At 56.5% G+C, this 13,306-nt stretch overlaps 1 protein-coding gene across 2 annotated transcripts; it reads right to left on the bottom strand.

Moving 5' to 3' along the window:
- Positions 1-806: 806 nt before the first annotated feature.
- Positions 807-13,304, bottom strand: AARS2 (alanyl-tRNA synthetase 2, mitochondrial). 2 transcript variants are annotated; one of them, XM_059400351.1, is made up of 22 exons: positions 12,988-13,304; positions 11,841-12,032; positions 11,152-11,297; positions 10,768-10,935; positions 9,892-10,036; positions 7,675-7,820; positions 7,365-7,473; positions 6,964-7,002; positions 6,751-6,862; positions 6,129-6,262; positions 5,541-5,685; positions 5,108-5,280; positions 4,844-4,957; positions 4,614-4,754; positions 3,823-3,960; positions 3,621-3,730; positions 3,351-3,459; positions 2,938-3,060; positions 2,678-2,788; positions 2,074-2,157; positions 1,848-1,958; positions 807-1,447 (listed from the first exon to the last, which is right to left on the bottom strand). In XM_059400351.1, exons 1-22 carry the CDS (start codon positions 13,228-13,230, stop codon positions 1,217-1,219), a joined length of 3,024 nt encoding a protein of 1,007 aa, XP_059256334.1. In that variant the 5' UTR covers positions 13,231-13,304; the 3' UTR covers positions 807-1,216. The 2 variants fall into 2 exon arrangements, with proteins under 2 accessions (XP_059256334.1, XP_059256335.1); XM_059400352.1 differs by lacking the exon at positions 6,964-7,002.
- Positions 13,305-13,306: the final 2 nt, after the last annotated feature.

Below are 13,306 nucleotides of genomic sequence, written 5' to 3'. Positions count from 1 at the left end.
TGCAGATGGATCCCTTGAGGTCCTTTCCCTCCTCTAGCAACAGAGATCTGGGAACAGAGTTGGCGCTCCGAGTCTGGCTGGGTGCTGAGCACATTCATTCTGTCGGCTTCAGCTTGGGGTTGGGGCAGGTGCTGTGCAACTTGTCTTTAAGAGTCACATGCCTCTGACCCCTCTGCTCTCCAGACCCCCCACCACCTGCCACCACTCCCTGTGCCTGCTCACCTCCCCCGCAGGGCCTCTGCACTGTGCCCTCAGCCTGGGGCACTCCTCCCTCAGATACCCTTGTGGCTCACACCCTCCCCTCAGATGGCACCTCCCGGTGAAACAACAAAGTCACCCACCCTCACCCACCCTCCTGATCCCTGTCCCACTTTCTCTGCAGACCTCATCGCTGCCTTACACCCACTTCCTTCTCTTCATTGTGTATTTCCCCACTAGCAGCAAGCTTCTACAAGTGCAGCAAGTTTTAGGCCTTTGGTTCTCACCACATTCTCAGCAACTGACCAATACCTGTTGCTCATTTTATCGGCAGGCCCTTCATGAAAATGGGAAGTCGCTGTTAATGAAACAAGTGGCACCAGAGAGGATTTGCCTGCTGTTGTGACTTTCATAGGGCAGGCCTGGGTCTCCATGGCCAGGGAGACCCTCGTGGGTGCCCAGAACAGGCTGGCATGGAAAGCCCTTTGAGCAGCAGGGGCAACGAGGATGGCTCCGTTGTGGATGCTGGGTGGGGAAAACTGCTCTTGTTTATAAGCAAAAGACCTTCTGGGGCTTCTTAGCTTCGGTGAAATAAACAAACAAATAAGTAGATAAAAAGATTTTATTTATTTATTTGACACAGAGAGAAAGAGCACAAGGGAGAAAGGCAGAGGGAGAGGGAGAAGCAGATTCCTGACTGAGCAGGGAGCCTAATGCAGAGTTGGATCCCAGGACCCTAGGATCATGACGTGAGCTGAAGGGAGATGCTTAACTGGCCGAGCCACCCAGGTGCCCCTTGGTGAAAATACTTCCTAATAGCAACTACAGCCAAGACAGTCGTGGCTCCACGTTCAACCAATGAGAGAGGGGTGTATCTTTGGGTCCACTCTGCCTTCCACAGCCCCATCTCCTTGTGTCCGCCCAGGGCCTGGCCCCAGGTGGCCCTCCTGGGCTTAGCTGCTTGGCCTCCAGCCTTTAGTCCTTTGCTTCAGTCTCCAGGGAGGTCCTGCCAACTCCTTCAGAGCTCCTGGCCTGGGCCTGTCTGCTGTCTGTGTAGTCTATGTAAGTCTGTGGGTGAGCTGGGTTGGAGCCGGTCCAGGGCATAGGCTCGTGCGGTACTGAGGACAGCTTCCAGGTCAGTGGTGGTTCCAGCACCCCGGGCCGCCACCTGAGAGCCCCAGGCCTTGCCCCCCATGTGGCTGCATACTGCCAGGGCCCAGGCCTCTGCTGTGAAGGCTGGCGTGGCACTCTGGGGACAGATGCAGAAGGGACAGTGATGCAGGGCACCCCTACCTGCCACAATCCACTCCATCTCCCTCAAGACTGGCATCATGGTGATTAGCTGGGCGCATGGCAGGGGAATCAGGTAAGGAGATGGTGGGGTTTGGGGACGTGGGTGGAGGTTAATGAATGTCTGCTAATTTGTTTGCAAGGGATGTGTGGCCTGGAGCAGGGCGGTAATTAGGGGAGCTCATGGTGCCTTCTCTGGTCAGGAGGTGTGGTTAGGGCTAAGAGATGGCCCTATGCCCGTCCTGAGGTGTCCCCATACATCCCTTCTACCCTGCCTCGGAGGAATCAAAGGTGGGGAACCATAGGGCTGGACCAGGAAGGGTTGGGGGTGGGGGAGGTTCCTCTCCTCCATCTCTCACCTGGGCCACCTGACAGGCACATAGCACATGCCCCAGCTGTTGGGGGCTGAGGAGGAACACAGAGGTGCCGGGCACCCGCTCACACAGCTGCCGCACCACCTTTACCAGTACCTGGACAAGGGAGGGAGATGGTGAGCCCACTGCTCTCTGGATTCCCAGCTACCTCCCACCAGGGACTCTCCTCCCTCTTCTGAACCCTGGGGCCACCCCCACCCCCAGCACTCACTGAGAGGGACTCGGCGGCAACTGTGTCCACAATCAGGGGCCCCTGTGAGTGCCGCTGCAGCAGCTCCTGGGTTTTCTGTGCAGCCTGGGGGAGGGGGCAGGAAGGATGGCATTAGGCGGGAAAGTAACAGGCCCCATCTTCCACAGTGAGCCCCAGTCCAGAAATTCCCGCCCCCAGCAATGGTCTTCAGCTTTGAACAGAGGTGCCAGGGGCTCTGTGTCCTTCCCTCCCCCCATCTCTGTCCTTTCACCAGAGCTCCAGACCCTCACAAGTATGCTACTGAAGGCCAAGGGCTAAGGCTGGAGCCCAGATGGATGAAAGGGGTCGGGAAGAAGGCAGATCTATAGTCAAGGAGCAATGAGGGCTGAATGGCTTAATCAAGTCAGTCTGCTTCCTGGAGGGAGAGTCTGAGCCAGACTTGGGAGTTGAAGGAGAGGCACAGTTTGGCAGAGAGATGTGGCAGGATGGCTTGGTGATGGTGCCCAGTGGGCGGGAGAGGGAGGAGCTGCCCATTCTGCCCCCCATGTCAGGCCAAGAGGCTTCTCGGTGTGCCACTCCAGCAGCTCTGACCATTGCAGAGTGTGTCAGCTGAACCTCTTCTTACCTGCCCCAGCTCCAGCTTCCGAACAGCCGTGTTGGCGCGCCGCTGCAGCCCCTTCAGCGTGGCCTGAAGCTCCCGACGCTGCCACTGGGGCATCATGGCCAGGTCCACGGCCTACAGCCAGAAGCCCATCAGCAGGGCCCTTCCCTGAGCCACAGACTTGGAGTTGGGGCAGGGGGAGAATGGGGCGGGGGGGAACCATGGAGAAGGGAAGAGGGCCAGGAGAGGGTGGGGAGCAGGTCTATGGTGGGGGTGACCCTCACATCGGTAAGTCGTCCCATGTCCTTGGAGAGTCTCTGAGCCGCCACCACATCCTTGCTGCCCTGACTCAGCCGCTCTGTGGCCGCTTCAACCTCCTGGGCCAGATTCTGGCCCACCTCTCGGGCCTATAGGGATGGAACAGAATGTTCAGGGCTGCTTGGCTTACTCTTGCCTCACCAGGATAGGGGCTCAACCCACTGCCAGTGGGCCAAATTAGAAATATGTAACCATCAGGAGTACTCAAAGCACTGGCCAATCACAGCAGCTGCCAGCAGCTGGCCCTGCCCTATCCGCATACAGGTCCAAACCCTGCTTCTGCATCGGCATCCCCCAGCCTGAGAGTGTCAGCTGCATGGGCCCCCTCTGCCCCCCATCCCCCATCCAGCAGCCTCCCGGGCCCTGCTGGCATGCTAACCTGCTGGGCCTGCTCCCCGGTGACGGCCAGCAGGCGGGTGGTGCCCCTGGTGAGCTGACGCTCCCCAACGATGACCAGGTCCCCGATAGCCCCCGTGCGCAACAGGTGCCTGCGGCCAGGGGGACAGAGAAGAAAGTCGGTGGGGACGGTGGCACAGGAAAGAGCAGCCTCAGCTCCAAACCAGTGGCTTGTGGCTCCAGAGACCAGAGAAGGGTGAGGACCTGGGGCCTCAGGTGAGGGCAAGCAGGCAGGCAGGCAGCAGTGACTCACGTCCCACAGCACAGCTCCACAGAGGTCTGCAGTGCAGCTCGGGAGCCCGGGTCCAGTGCATGGGCTACAGGCACCCCCACTGACACCACCCGCACAGGATCTGGGTACACCTGAGGGTGGGAGGGAACAAGTCTGTTACCCGGCCTGTGTGTGGGGATGTAGGGGGCAGGTGATCTTCAGTGGTGGGGGGCGGGCAGCTCACCTCATCCAGACACCGTAGGCCAGGGACATGGGCAGTGCGTGCCAGGGCCACGTCCTCCACGTACACTGGCTTGTCCTGTGCCACAGCTTCTCGCACAGTGCCCTCCACTGCCCGGAGCTGCTGTGAGGTCAGTGGAGCCTGGTGGGGTGGAAGGAAAACGGACAGACTGAGAGGAAGTCAGCTCCACGCCAGTAACTGACACGGCAAGAAGCAGTCAGCTGGCTGACTACCCTCTGCTGCTGAAACAGTGGCTAGCCCAGAGCGGAGCTCACTCAGCCTTCAAGGAGCAGGCAGTTCTTTTCCTCAGAAAACTACCTGGGAGTAGGGCCTGCTGGGAACTAAAGGCCTTTCACTAGGCACTAAAAGTTAATGAAGAATCGAACATGCTCTTCTCTACCGAGGGAGCACCCAACAAGGGGCAGCCCAACAGAAGAGAAACCCAGGAATGCGGGGAGAGGGGGTGCGGGGGCAAGGACGGAGCCTGATGTGCAAGGAGGGAGGGAGACAGGGGAGGGAGGGCAGCTCGGTTGGAGCAAGAAGGTCTTGGGTGACAGCAGGAACAAGGAAGCTGGGTGGCTGGAGGTGAAAGGAAGGTTCTGGACACCGTCTGGCCGGCCCCCTCCCTGGTGCACCAGGACTAAGGGCAAGATGCTCCCCCACGGCCTCACGGTGACTGAGCCATGGGAGGCCCAGGTCCTTGGGCTGGCTGAACCCCCAACACCCCCACCCCCCACCTGACTACCTCCCTGTAAGCCTGCTGCATCACCTGAAGCCCTTCTGCACCCGCTCACCTGTGTGGCCACGTCAAAGCGCAGGCGCTCGGGATTGAGATGGGAACCTCGCTGCTCCGTGCCAGGGCCCAGGGCCTGCCGCAGCGCCCAGCTGAGCAGGTGGGTGGCCGTGTGCTTCTTCATGCAGCCTAGACGCCAGGCCTGAAACACTTTGGTCACCCAGGATGCTGGGGCGTGGGGAGAGTTGAGAGGCAGCAGGATATCCCAAGTATCAGTGGTGGGGTTCTTACCTCATCCACGTGGAGCTGCACCTGGTCCCCCACCTTCAGGTCCTCAGGGGCCACAGCCTCATGTAGGATGAAGCCTCCACAGACCTGGGCCCGGGCCACTGGGAACAGCACATCCTGAGGAAGGGCAGGGGCCATGGCTCTAGAGTGGCAGCTTGTAGCTTTTCCCTCCCCTTGGTTCCCTTCCCAGCTTGGGCCTGCCGGGGGCAGAAATTCACGTGTGTGTGTGTGTGTGTGTGTGTGTGTGTGTATGTGTGTGTCTCTCACCTCCTGGTCCACCCGCGTTAGGTAGCCTCGGTCTGAAGCCTGACCCCCCTGTTCGGCGTAGAAGTTGGTTTTGTCCAAGAGGAGGCCAAAGCGCTGGCCCTTCCCCACGGAGGCCACGGCAGTCCCATCCTCTGTATACAGCTGGAGCACCTGGGCCTCACAGGTGCTGAACTCTGCCACGGAGAAGAACCATTATCGGTGCTAGGCCATGGTATGGGACCTGGGATGTGGGTCTGTGCCTTACTTGAAGCCAACAGGCACGTGGCTGGAGAGGACTGGGCCCCTTTCGTGTGTGACAGCGACCCCTGGGGGCTATCCCAGGAATGTGCAGGGCCAGGAGCAACCATGGCCACCCTCCTTCCCTGTCACAGCCCTCCTTCCCCAGTCACCTCCAGGTACACCTGTGGCCACCAGGATCCGTCCAGACTCTCACCATAACCTCCGCTGGGTCGCAGGGAGTAGTTGTACTTGGGACTGTCATCCGTTGGAGGCACCCCTCGGCGCTGCAGCTCTCCCAGTGCATGGACACTCAGCTGCAGTCCCTGCTCCTGAACGGGTTCGGCCTGCTGTGACCGGTGCTGCGGGATGGGCAGATGCGTTTGGAAGGGGCACGTGGATGGTGCCATGGGAAGCCTCCCTGAAGCCCTGTCCCTGCCACACACGGCTGTGTGGACCCTGCAGCCCCTTGCAGTAAGCCGCTAGGGCTTGGCTGACTGCTAGACCCTGGGCTGGTCAGTGAACGGGCCTTCACGCAGGGTCCCAGGATCAGGCCTCCCTCCCACCCCTCACCCACTGCTGCCCTTGGAGGTCCCCTCTCTAGGCCACTATGCTGGTCTCTCCCCTTCTGCTCCTGGTCAGCCCATTGCACTTGGATTCTCGCCAGGCTATGGGTCATTCAGAGGTAAGGGGTCAGACCCCACCTCAGCCTCCTGTTGTCCTTAAGAGTTCCTCCCCCAGGAACTCAGGGCCGGGGATCAGGTTGTCGCCAAAGAACCCTGGGACGGTGTTCCCCAGCCTGTACCTGGGCATCCTCCTGGGCCAGTCGGGCTAGCCCAGCCGAGTCCAGCTGGACACCTTTCTCCTCCAGCATCAACTCTAACAGGTCCAGGGGGAGCCCCAGGTTCCCAGACAGCGATAAGGACCAGGCCACTTCAGCTTTGAGGAAGGAAGACAAAGGGTGTTGGGGTGGGGGGGCAAGGGTCAGGATAGCCCAAAGGGAAAGGAATGAGGGAGCAGTAAGGGCCAGGGCTTTCTAAGCACACAGAAGCTACCAGGTGCCAAGCACAAGTGTCTCCTGCCTACCCCACTAGGTCCAGGACAAGGGTTAGGCCAGAGCTGAGGGTAACCCAGGGTACTCCTTTGTCATCTGTCATTTCAGAGGACATGGGAAGCTCATTCCAGGCAAGAAGCCAGCCTTGGGAAGCAGGGACTGGAGGCAGGGCCAGCTGGGCAGTGGAGAAGTGGAGAGAATCAGGGTGGTGTCTGGCAACAGAGAGGTCTGGGTGTTGGGAGACAGTGTAGGGAAAGGGGCATGGGGCAATGTGGGTGTGGATGCTAGGCACAGGCCTGCCCGAGCTCCCTTTTCTGCCTGCCCTGGCTCGCCTGCGTGAGGCTGTCACACCTTGGCCAGGCACCTCACTCACCAGGGAACAGTTTAGCAGGCCCCAGGCGACTCAGGGTCCGGTCAATGATCCGTCGACCCCGCTGCAGGGAGGCCAGGAAGGCGGCCTCGTCCTCTGATATCAGGCTGGCTATCTGAACCAGGGCAGGGAGGGACTAGAGTTAGACCTCCTCTGAAGGAGAGCCGCTCTCCACCCCGTCTTGCTGGCCCCTGCCTCCCCATCTGAAGCCAGTACCTGGGCTGAGTTCTTCTGTAATTCTGGATAAGCGTCCCCCTGAGGGAGGTGGAGGGTTGAGAAGGTGTGAAAGGCAACTGACCCACTCTGTACCTCCCCACCCTGGGCCTCCCTGAGGATACCTGCCTGGGGAGCTCAGCTCAGATCGAAGGATGGGGAATGGAGCCAAATAGGGAATACAGGAGGAAGGGGATCCCAAACTCAAAGGCTCAGCTGCCCGGGCAAGGAGACCTCCTGAGGGCTCCCTACTTCTCATATGCAATCCCAGTTTTCTCAGCCCCATAGGACCTGGGCTGGACACTTAGGGTAGGGAGCCTAGGCTGGGGGCACTGTCTGGGCTCAGCTGCAAGCTTCCTGAGTGAGTACCCAGGGAGGCTCAGAAGGGTAAGCTCTGCCCTCACCAGTGTCTCCACCACGATGGGCACCAGGCTGCTGAGGAGGCCAGGCGGTGCTCGCAACACCTCTGTAGAGAAGCGCACAGCTCGACGGAGGATCCGACGGAGAACCAGCCTAGAGGGGTTCAGAGGCCAGCTATGAAGCCCCAGCCTCCCTTGGTCAGCATTATGGAGAGTGGGGAGGGCAAGGTCCAGAGTGTGTGCTCTCCATTTGGAGCCCTCACCCTTCCCCCACTCCTCCTGCCATCTCCTTCCTTCCTCTCCCCTGCAATCCCCCAGCAGTACATGCCTCTCCCTGCAGCCCTTCCAGACTCACGGGGCGCCTGACATTCCAGGATAGACGCCATCAGCGATGCAGATACTGAGCGTGCGGATGTGGTCGGCCACCACACGGTATGCCATGTCTGTGCGCCCCTCGTCAGCTGCTCCTACCCGGCCCAAGTAAGGGGGTGCCCCGCAACCCTGGCAAGTGGGAGACAAGGAGATGTGGCTGCTGGCCCTGCCTAACGTGGCCCAGGTGGGGTTCTCTTCATCAGCACCAGAGCATCTGCCCTACCCTGTAAAGCCAATCACATCTGGAACACAGAGAAACTTCCAACATGAAAGGGAGCTGCTCCCTGTCCCGCCGGGGCCACATTGAGCACTAACAATGATCATGGCTGTGATCACGTACTGAATTTCTGCTATCAGAATGGGTGGGTGCTTGAATGACGCGTTGTCTAATATCCAAAACATGCTGCTCTGGTATTACTGGCCTCTTTTTAAAAAGAGGAAACAGAGGCTTAGAGGAGCTAGCTGAATGCCACAAGGCCATGCATCATATCGCATTGCACTGGAGCAGATCTGAGATCTGAATCTGGCCTGCCTGAGCTCAGGCGCTCTCCATGGCCTACACCCACTCCTCCAACCTCTGTGGGGAGCAGGGAGGGAGGGTGTCAGTTGTAAGCTGTGCCTACATGGAAGTGCTCGGAATCAGATGCCTGGTCCATCCAGCTCCACACCTAGAGCTCCAGATCTGTGTCTTGGTGGCACTTCCCTCCTGCCCCCCACCCCCACCCCCACGAACAGTCCTGCCACTTACCACGCTTACTCCACTCAAAAACTCAGGAGCAGGCCTTGACTTTTATTTCCCCATCCCATCCCATCCCACCCATCACTGGGGCCTTTTGCTCCTACATCTGTGAGATCTTTCAAATCAATTACTCTTCTCCACTTCCACAGCTACCAGGCTAACCCCTGCCTTACTGTCTCTTCTCTGGATGATGAACTAGCCTCCCAGTTGGCTTCTTAGTGTCATCTCAGGTCTCCCTCCAGCCCACCCTCCCCAGGGCAACAAGAGTGGCCTGCCCCACCTCAGAACACTTCTCACCACACTTAGAATAAAAGCCCCACTTTGGACTTCACGGCCCCACAAGGTTTGATTCCAGCCTTTCTTTGTACGGTAGATTGTCTGCAAAAAGGGCCACAATCCTTTCCTTTTCCATGTGTGTGCCACTTTACAGTGTGACCACAGCTGCTTCCCATCCAGGGACAGAATCTATTTCTCTATTCCTTGAACCTGGGCTAGCCTGGTGACTTGCTTCGGCCAACAGAATGAGGTGCAGTTCACACTGCTCTGAGCCTAAGCCTCAAGAGTCCTCGTGTGCGCCTGCTTTTCTTAAAACCTTGCTGAGCTGTGATGTGACGTGAACAAGCCCCAGCTAGCCTGCTGCTTGACACAGTCTGGTCCCCCATGTTACCCCAAACAGCCAGCCAGCCAGCCAGCCAGCCAACCGATCCTCAGAAGTAGAACTGCCTCACAGCTGACTACAGATGTATGAATGAACTCAAGAAAACCAAATGACCTGACAAAGCCCAGCCAATCTTGCGAGCCCACAGGCTTATTATACACCAACTAACTGGTTGTTACTTTAAACTACAAAGTGGTAGGTGGTTTGTTAGACAGTGAAATCTCACGGACACATTCTCCAGCTATATCCCATGTGATTCTTCCTTAGTTAGCTGGCCACTTTTGTGTTCCTTTCTTGCCTCAGGGCCTTGGTACCTGCTGTCCCCTCTACCTGAAATGAGCTTCCTGTGGCTGGCTCTTCCTCTTTCAGGTTCCAGCTCAGAGATCATGTCCTTGGTGAGCCTTCCCCAAACACTTGGTGTAAGAGCCCTCTGGACCCAACCCCCTCCTACTTACTATCACCCATGTTTACTGCCAGGTTGCAATCTGCATTCTTGTTTAAATCTGCCATCTTGTTCTTAAATACATTTACTTATTATTTATCTCTTAGGCTACAATGTAATCTCCGTGATCTCTTTTCTGTTCACTGCTGTTCTGCCATACTAAACACAAAGGACTTCACCCACAGGAGGCACTCAACACATATTTTTTGAATAAATGAAGGAAGGAGTTAAGGGTAATATTAGGTAATAAACATGAACCCCAACCTCATTTTTGACTCTGGTATCCTTGATCGGTCATTGTTTATGAAGAGTTCTTAATAAAGATGGAAAGCCAAAGCTGGAAGGGAAGAGGCAGGCTCACCTGGTGTATGGCCTTGAGCAGTGGGGAAAAGAGGTCAGTGTCGTAGGTGGAGCGTGTGCCTTGCAGCACGGCCACCAGCCTTTCCAGGCCCATTCCTGTGTCCACGTGCCGCTGGGGCAGGGGCTGCAGGCTTCCATCTGCCTCTCTGGCCAGGGAAGGGTATGCAAGGTGAGGCCCCACACAGGGTTACAGGGGTGAGGCAGATGCCCGTGCAGGGGAGGAATGAGAGGGGGCTGACAGTGGGAGGAACTAGAAGGCAGTTTCTACCCCTCTCCACCAAAGGCAGACAGTGATGGCCTTAGTTCCTATATGTACTTTCTTGTAAAGGGTGATCTCCACTCACACCCCTGCTCGGGCCCTTGCCTGAATCCACATGTCCCCTTTCTGGGATAGAATTCTTTGCCTTGAGAAGGAGACAGGTCAAAGCTAAAAGAAAATCTTAATAGATCATGAAGCTCAGCTTCAGCATGTGATAAAAAAGCTGAGGACTGAAAGCAGCAGTGACTAGTATAACCATTATGAGCATAGTTGGTTGGGCATCTGACTCTTGACTTTGGCATGGGTCATGATCTCGGGGTCATGGGATCAGGTCCTGCATTGGGTTCTGCGCTGAGGAGGCTGCTTGGGATTCTCTCTCTCTTTCTGCACTGCCCCCTGCTCCTTTGTGCTCCCCCACTAAGTAAATAAATAAACTGTTATGAGCACAGACTAGGGTTAAATCAGTTATTATCTGAAAAGTACTTAGAAATGTGCCTGGCACACAGTAAGCACCATTTAAATGTTTGGGTTTTCTTGTAAGAAATGGATCAAAGTCTCCTGACTGCTACCTTTTCCACTTCTGGCCAGGGATTTCCCTTCCGCTTCAGCCCCTATTACCTGTTGTGTTGAATGAAGACCAGATTCCAAAGCTCCACCAGCTGGGGGGCTCCCACTCTACCAGTGAGGTCATAGTGGATCTCGGTACACGGTCCACAAGGGCCAGTGTCCCCCATCTCCCAGAAGTTCTCTTGGGGTCCAAAGGAAAGCACATGGCTGGCAGGCACCCTGAGAAGAAAGCCAAGTGAGTGGTAGGGAGACAGACAAACCTGAGAGCCAGAACCCTCTCGGCCATGAAAGCCTCTCCATTAAGCTCAGCGAGAGGACAAATAGGGCTGACTCCAGTCTCCTAGGATTCGCTGAGATTCTGAGGACTGATGCTGATACTATTTGCCAGTCCTCTCGCCCTCCAGAAGTGGACATAATGGGCAGAGGCAAACTTACCCTAAGCTGAGCCAGATGTCCCTGCTCTCCAGGTCTGGGTCCAACCCTGCGTTGGGGTCACCACCAAAGTAGGAGACCCAGAGCCTGTCCTCAGGGATCCCATAGACCTGAGTCAGCAGCTCCCAGGCCATGCTGCAAGCCTCCTCCTGCAGGGGAAACCCACATGGGGTGGGAGGAGGAACATGGTGAGAAGAGGGCCCCAGTTAAGTGTCAATCAAGCCACATGAGTTTCAGCCCTCAGCTTAAGACAAAATTCCACTGCCCACGTTGTTTCCAGAACAAACCTGGACCATTTCTGTTTGAATTTCTTTTTTTCCCCCTGCCCAGGAAGCTCATTTCCTCCTCTAAATCCTTTCTTTCAAGTCCCATCCTTTTCATGAAATTGTCTTTCTACCCTAAGCTGGGCTGATTTCTAACTCCTGCATTTTAGTATTTCTGCCTGACCATTTATTCATACAATTACTGATTAGCCATTAGGCAAGAAGCACAGTCCTGGCCCTCAAAGAGCTTACAATCCAATACAGAAGTGAAACACATTCCTACCATACATGTTCACCTAGCACTTCGCCTCTGCGTCCAGTATGAGTCCTGTCTAAGCAGACACTAAGAATGGAGACAGGACTAATCTCCAGCCTCTTCTTGGTTGACTACTGACCCTTTCTTAAATCCATGGCTTCCTGGAGACTCACTTTAAAATATTCACCCCCAAAAGCCCAATTGCCGAGCATCTCGAAGAAGGTATGATGGGAAAGGTCTCGGCCCACATCCTCCAAGTCGCTGTGGCGTCCTCCGGCCCTCACACACTTCTGGCTGTTTGCCACACGTCGGAAACCTGCCATCTCGCTTCGTGGATTCACAGTGCCCAGGAAGATTGGCTTGAACTGGAAACACATGAAGATCTCAGTTCTCATTCCGTAGCAGAAAGGAGAGGTGGGGAGTGGGGTATTCAGACTCTTACTGTACCCCTCAGAGTGCAGTGTGGTCTTGGCCAACGGGGCAATCTGGGAGCCTGGAGGCACCCATCTCCAGTGTGTATGGAACAGACAAAGGGTAGATAAATCAGGAAACAGAGACCCTCTGCTAGTAAACTAGGCAAGGCAAAAGAGGGCTGGTAACAGGGCACTGAATGGCTTCATCCTCCATTTCAGCTTTTCCAAACCACACCCAATAACCTCAGGGTATGAAACCAAGACCACAGGGCAGGTCTCACAAGCCAGCATTTAACAGCCTTCCTCGCCCATTTTACAGATGAAGACAAATTCAGAGGGTAAATGGTGCTCAAAGTCAAAAGCTTAGAGAACACAGTCTAGCAATACTAATTATTAGTTATCTTTATTTAAAGCATGAATAAATGAAGCCAGACTTCCCCCACCAGTCTGCCCCCATAAAAGTCCACACCCACCATTTTTTTTTTTTTTTTTTCCCTAACTGAGAGAGAGATCACAAGTAGGCAGAGAGGCAGGCAGAGAGAGAGGGAGCAAGCTCCCCGCTGAGCAGAGAGTCCGATGCGGGGCTCGATCCCCAGATCCCGAGATCATGACCCGAGCTGAAGGCAGAGGCTTAACCCACTGAGCGACCCAGGCGTCCCACACATCCTGCATTCTTGGACCTAAAACTCAACCCAAACCCTGAAGTTTCCAAGTGGAGCCTTCCCCAAACCCAAACTCGTGTCCCCAACCACTTAGCCCAATCACGAACTGCCCCCCCTTCCCCAGAAGACATGAGCTCCGCCCCTCTCTTCTTTCGCCCAATCCCGCGGCGCCTTTCTCCCGGGGAGGGTTGGGTAGGGTGGGAAATTACAAACTCCGCCCCCGATAAGGGTGGCTCAGCCCCCACCTGGTTCATGCCGGCATTGACGAAAAGCAAACTGGGGTCGCCACGGGGCCGTACGGAAGCGGACGGCACCAGGCGGTGGCCATGGCGGTCCCGAAAGAAGTTCAGGAAGGCGTCCCGTACGGCCGTGGCCTGGGCTGGAGGGGGCTCGGATGAGAGCGGCTGACGGCTGGGGCTCACCCATAGGGGCGACCTTCGAATGGCCCGCCTCAGTCGCCCGGCGGCGGCTGCCATCGATACCGCCATCTTAACTTGGGTCAGTGACTTCACGGGGTCAAAGGGCACCGTCTCTCTCTCTCTCTCTCTCTCTATATATATATAG

This window comes from Mustela nigripes, chromosome 5 (assembly GCF_022355385.1).
Source record: "Mustela nigripes isolate SB6536 chromosome 5, MUSNIG.SB6536, whole genome shotgun sequence".
Taxonomy (NCBI): Eukaryota; Metazoa; Chordata; class Mammalia; order Carnivora; family Mustelidae; genus Mustela; species Mustela nigripes.
This window is presented reverse-complemented; position numbering and strand designations above follow the sequence as displayed.

Bases quoted from the DNA above. Each gene is read 5' to 3' on its own strand.
- AARS2 (XM_059400351.1), bottom strand. From the start codon at position 13,230: ATGGCGGTATCGATGGCAGCCGCCGCCGGGCGACTGAGGCGGGCCATT. The intron at 3,061-3,350 runs GTTAGCATGCCA...CCATCCCTATAG, and splicing joins CCGGGGAGCAGGCCCAGCAG to GCCCGAGAGGTGGGCCAGAA. The intron at 1,448-1,847 runs GTGAGAGATGGA...ATCTGTCCCCAG, and splicing joins GTGCCTGTCAGGTGGCCCAG to AGTGCCACGCCAGCCTTCAC.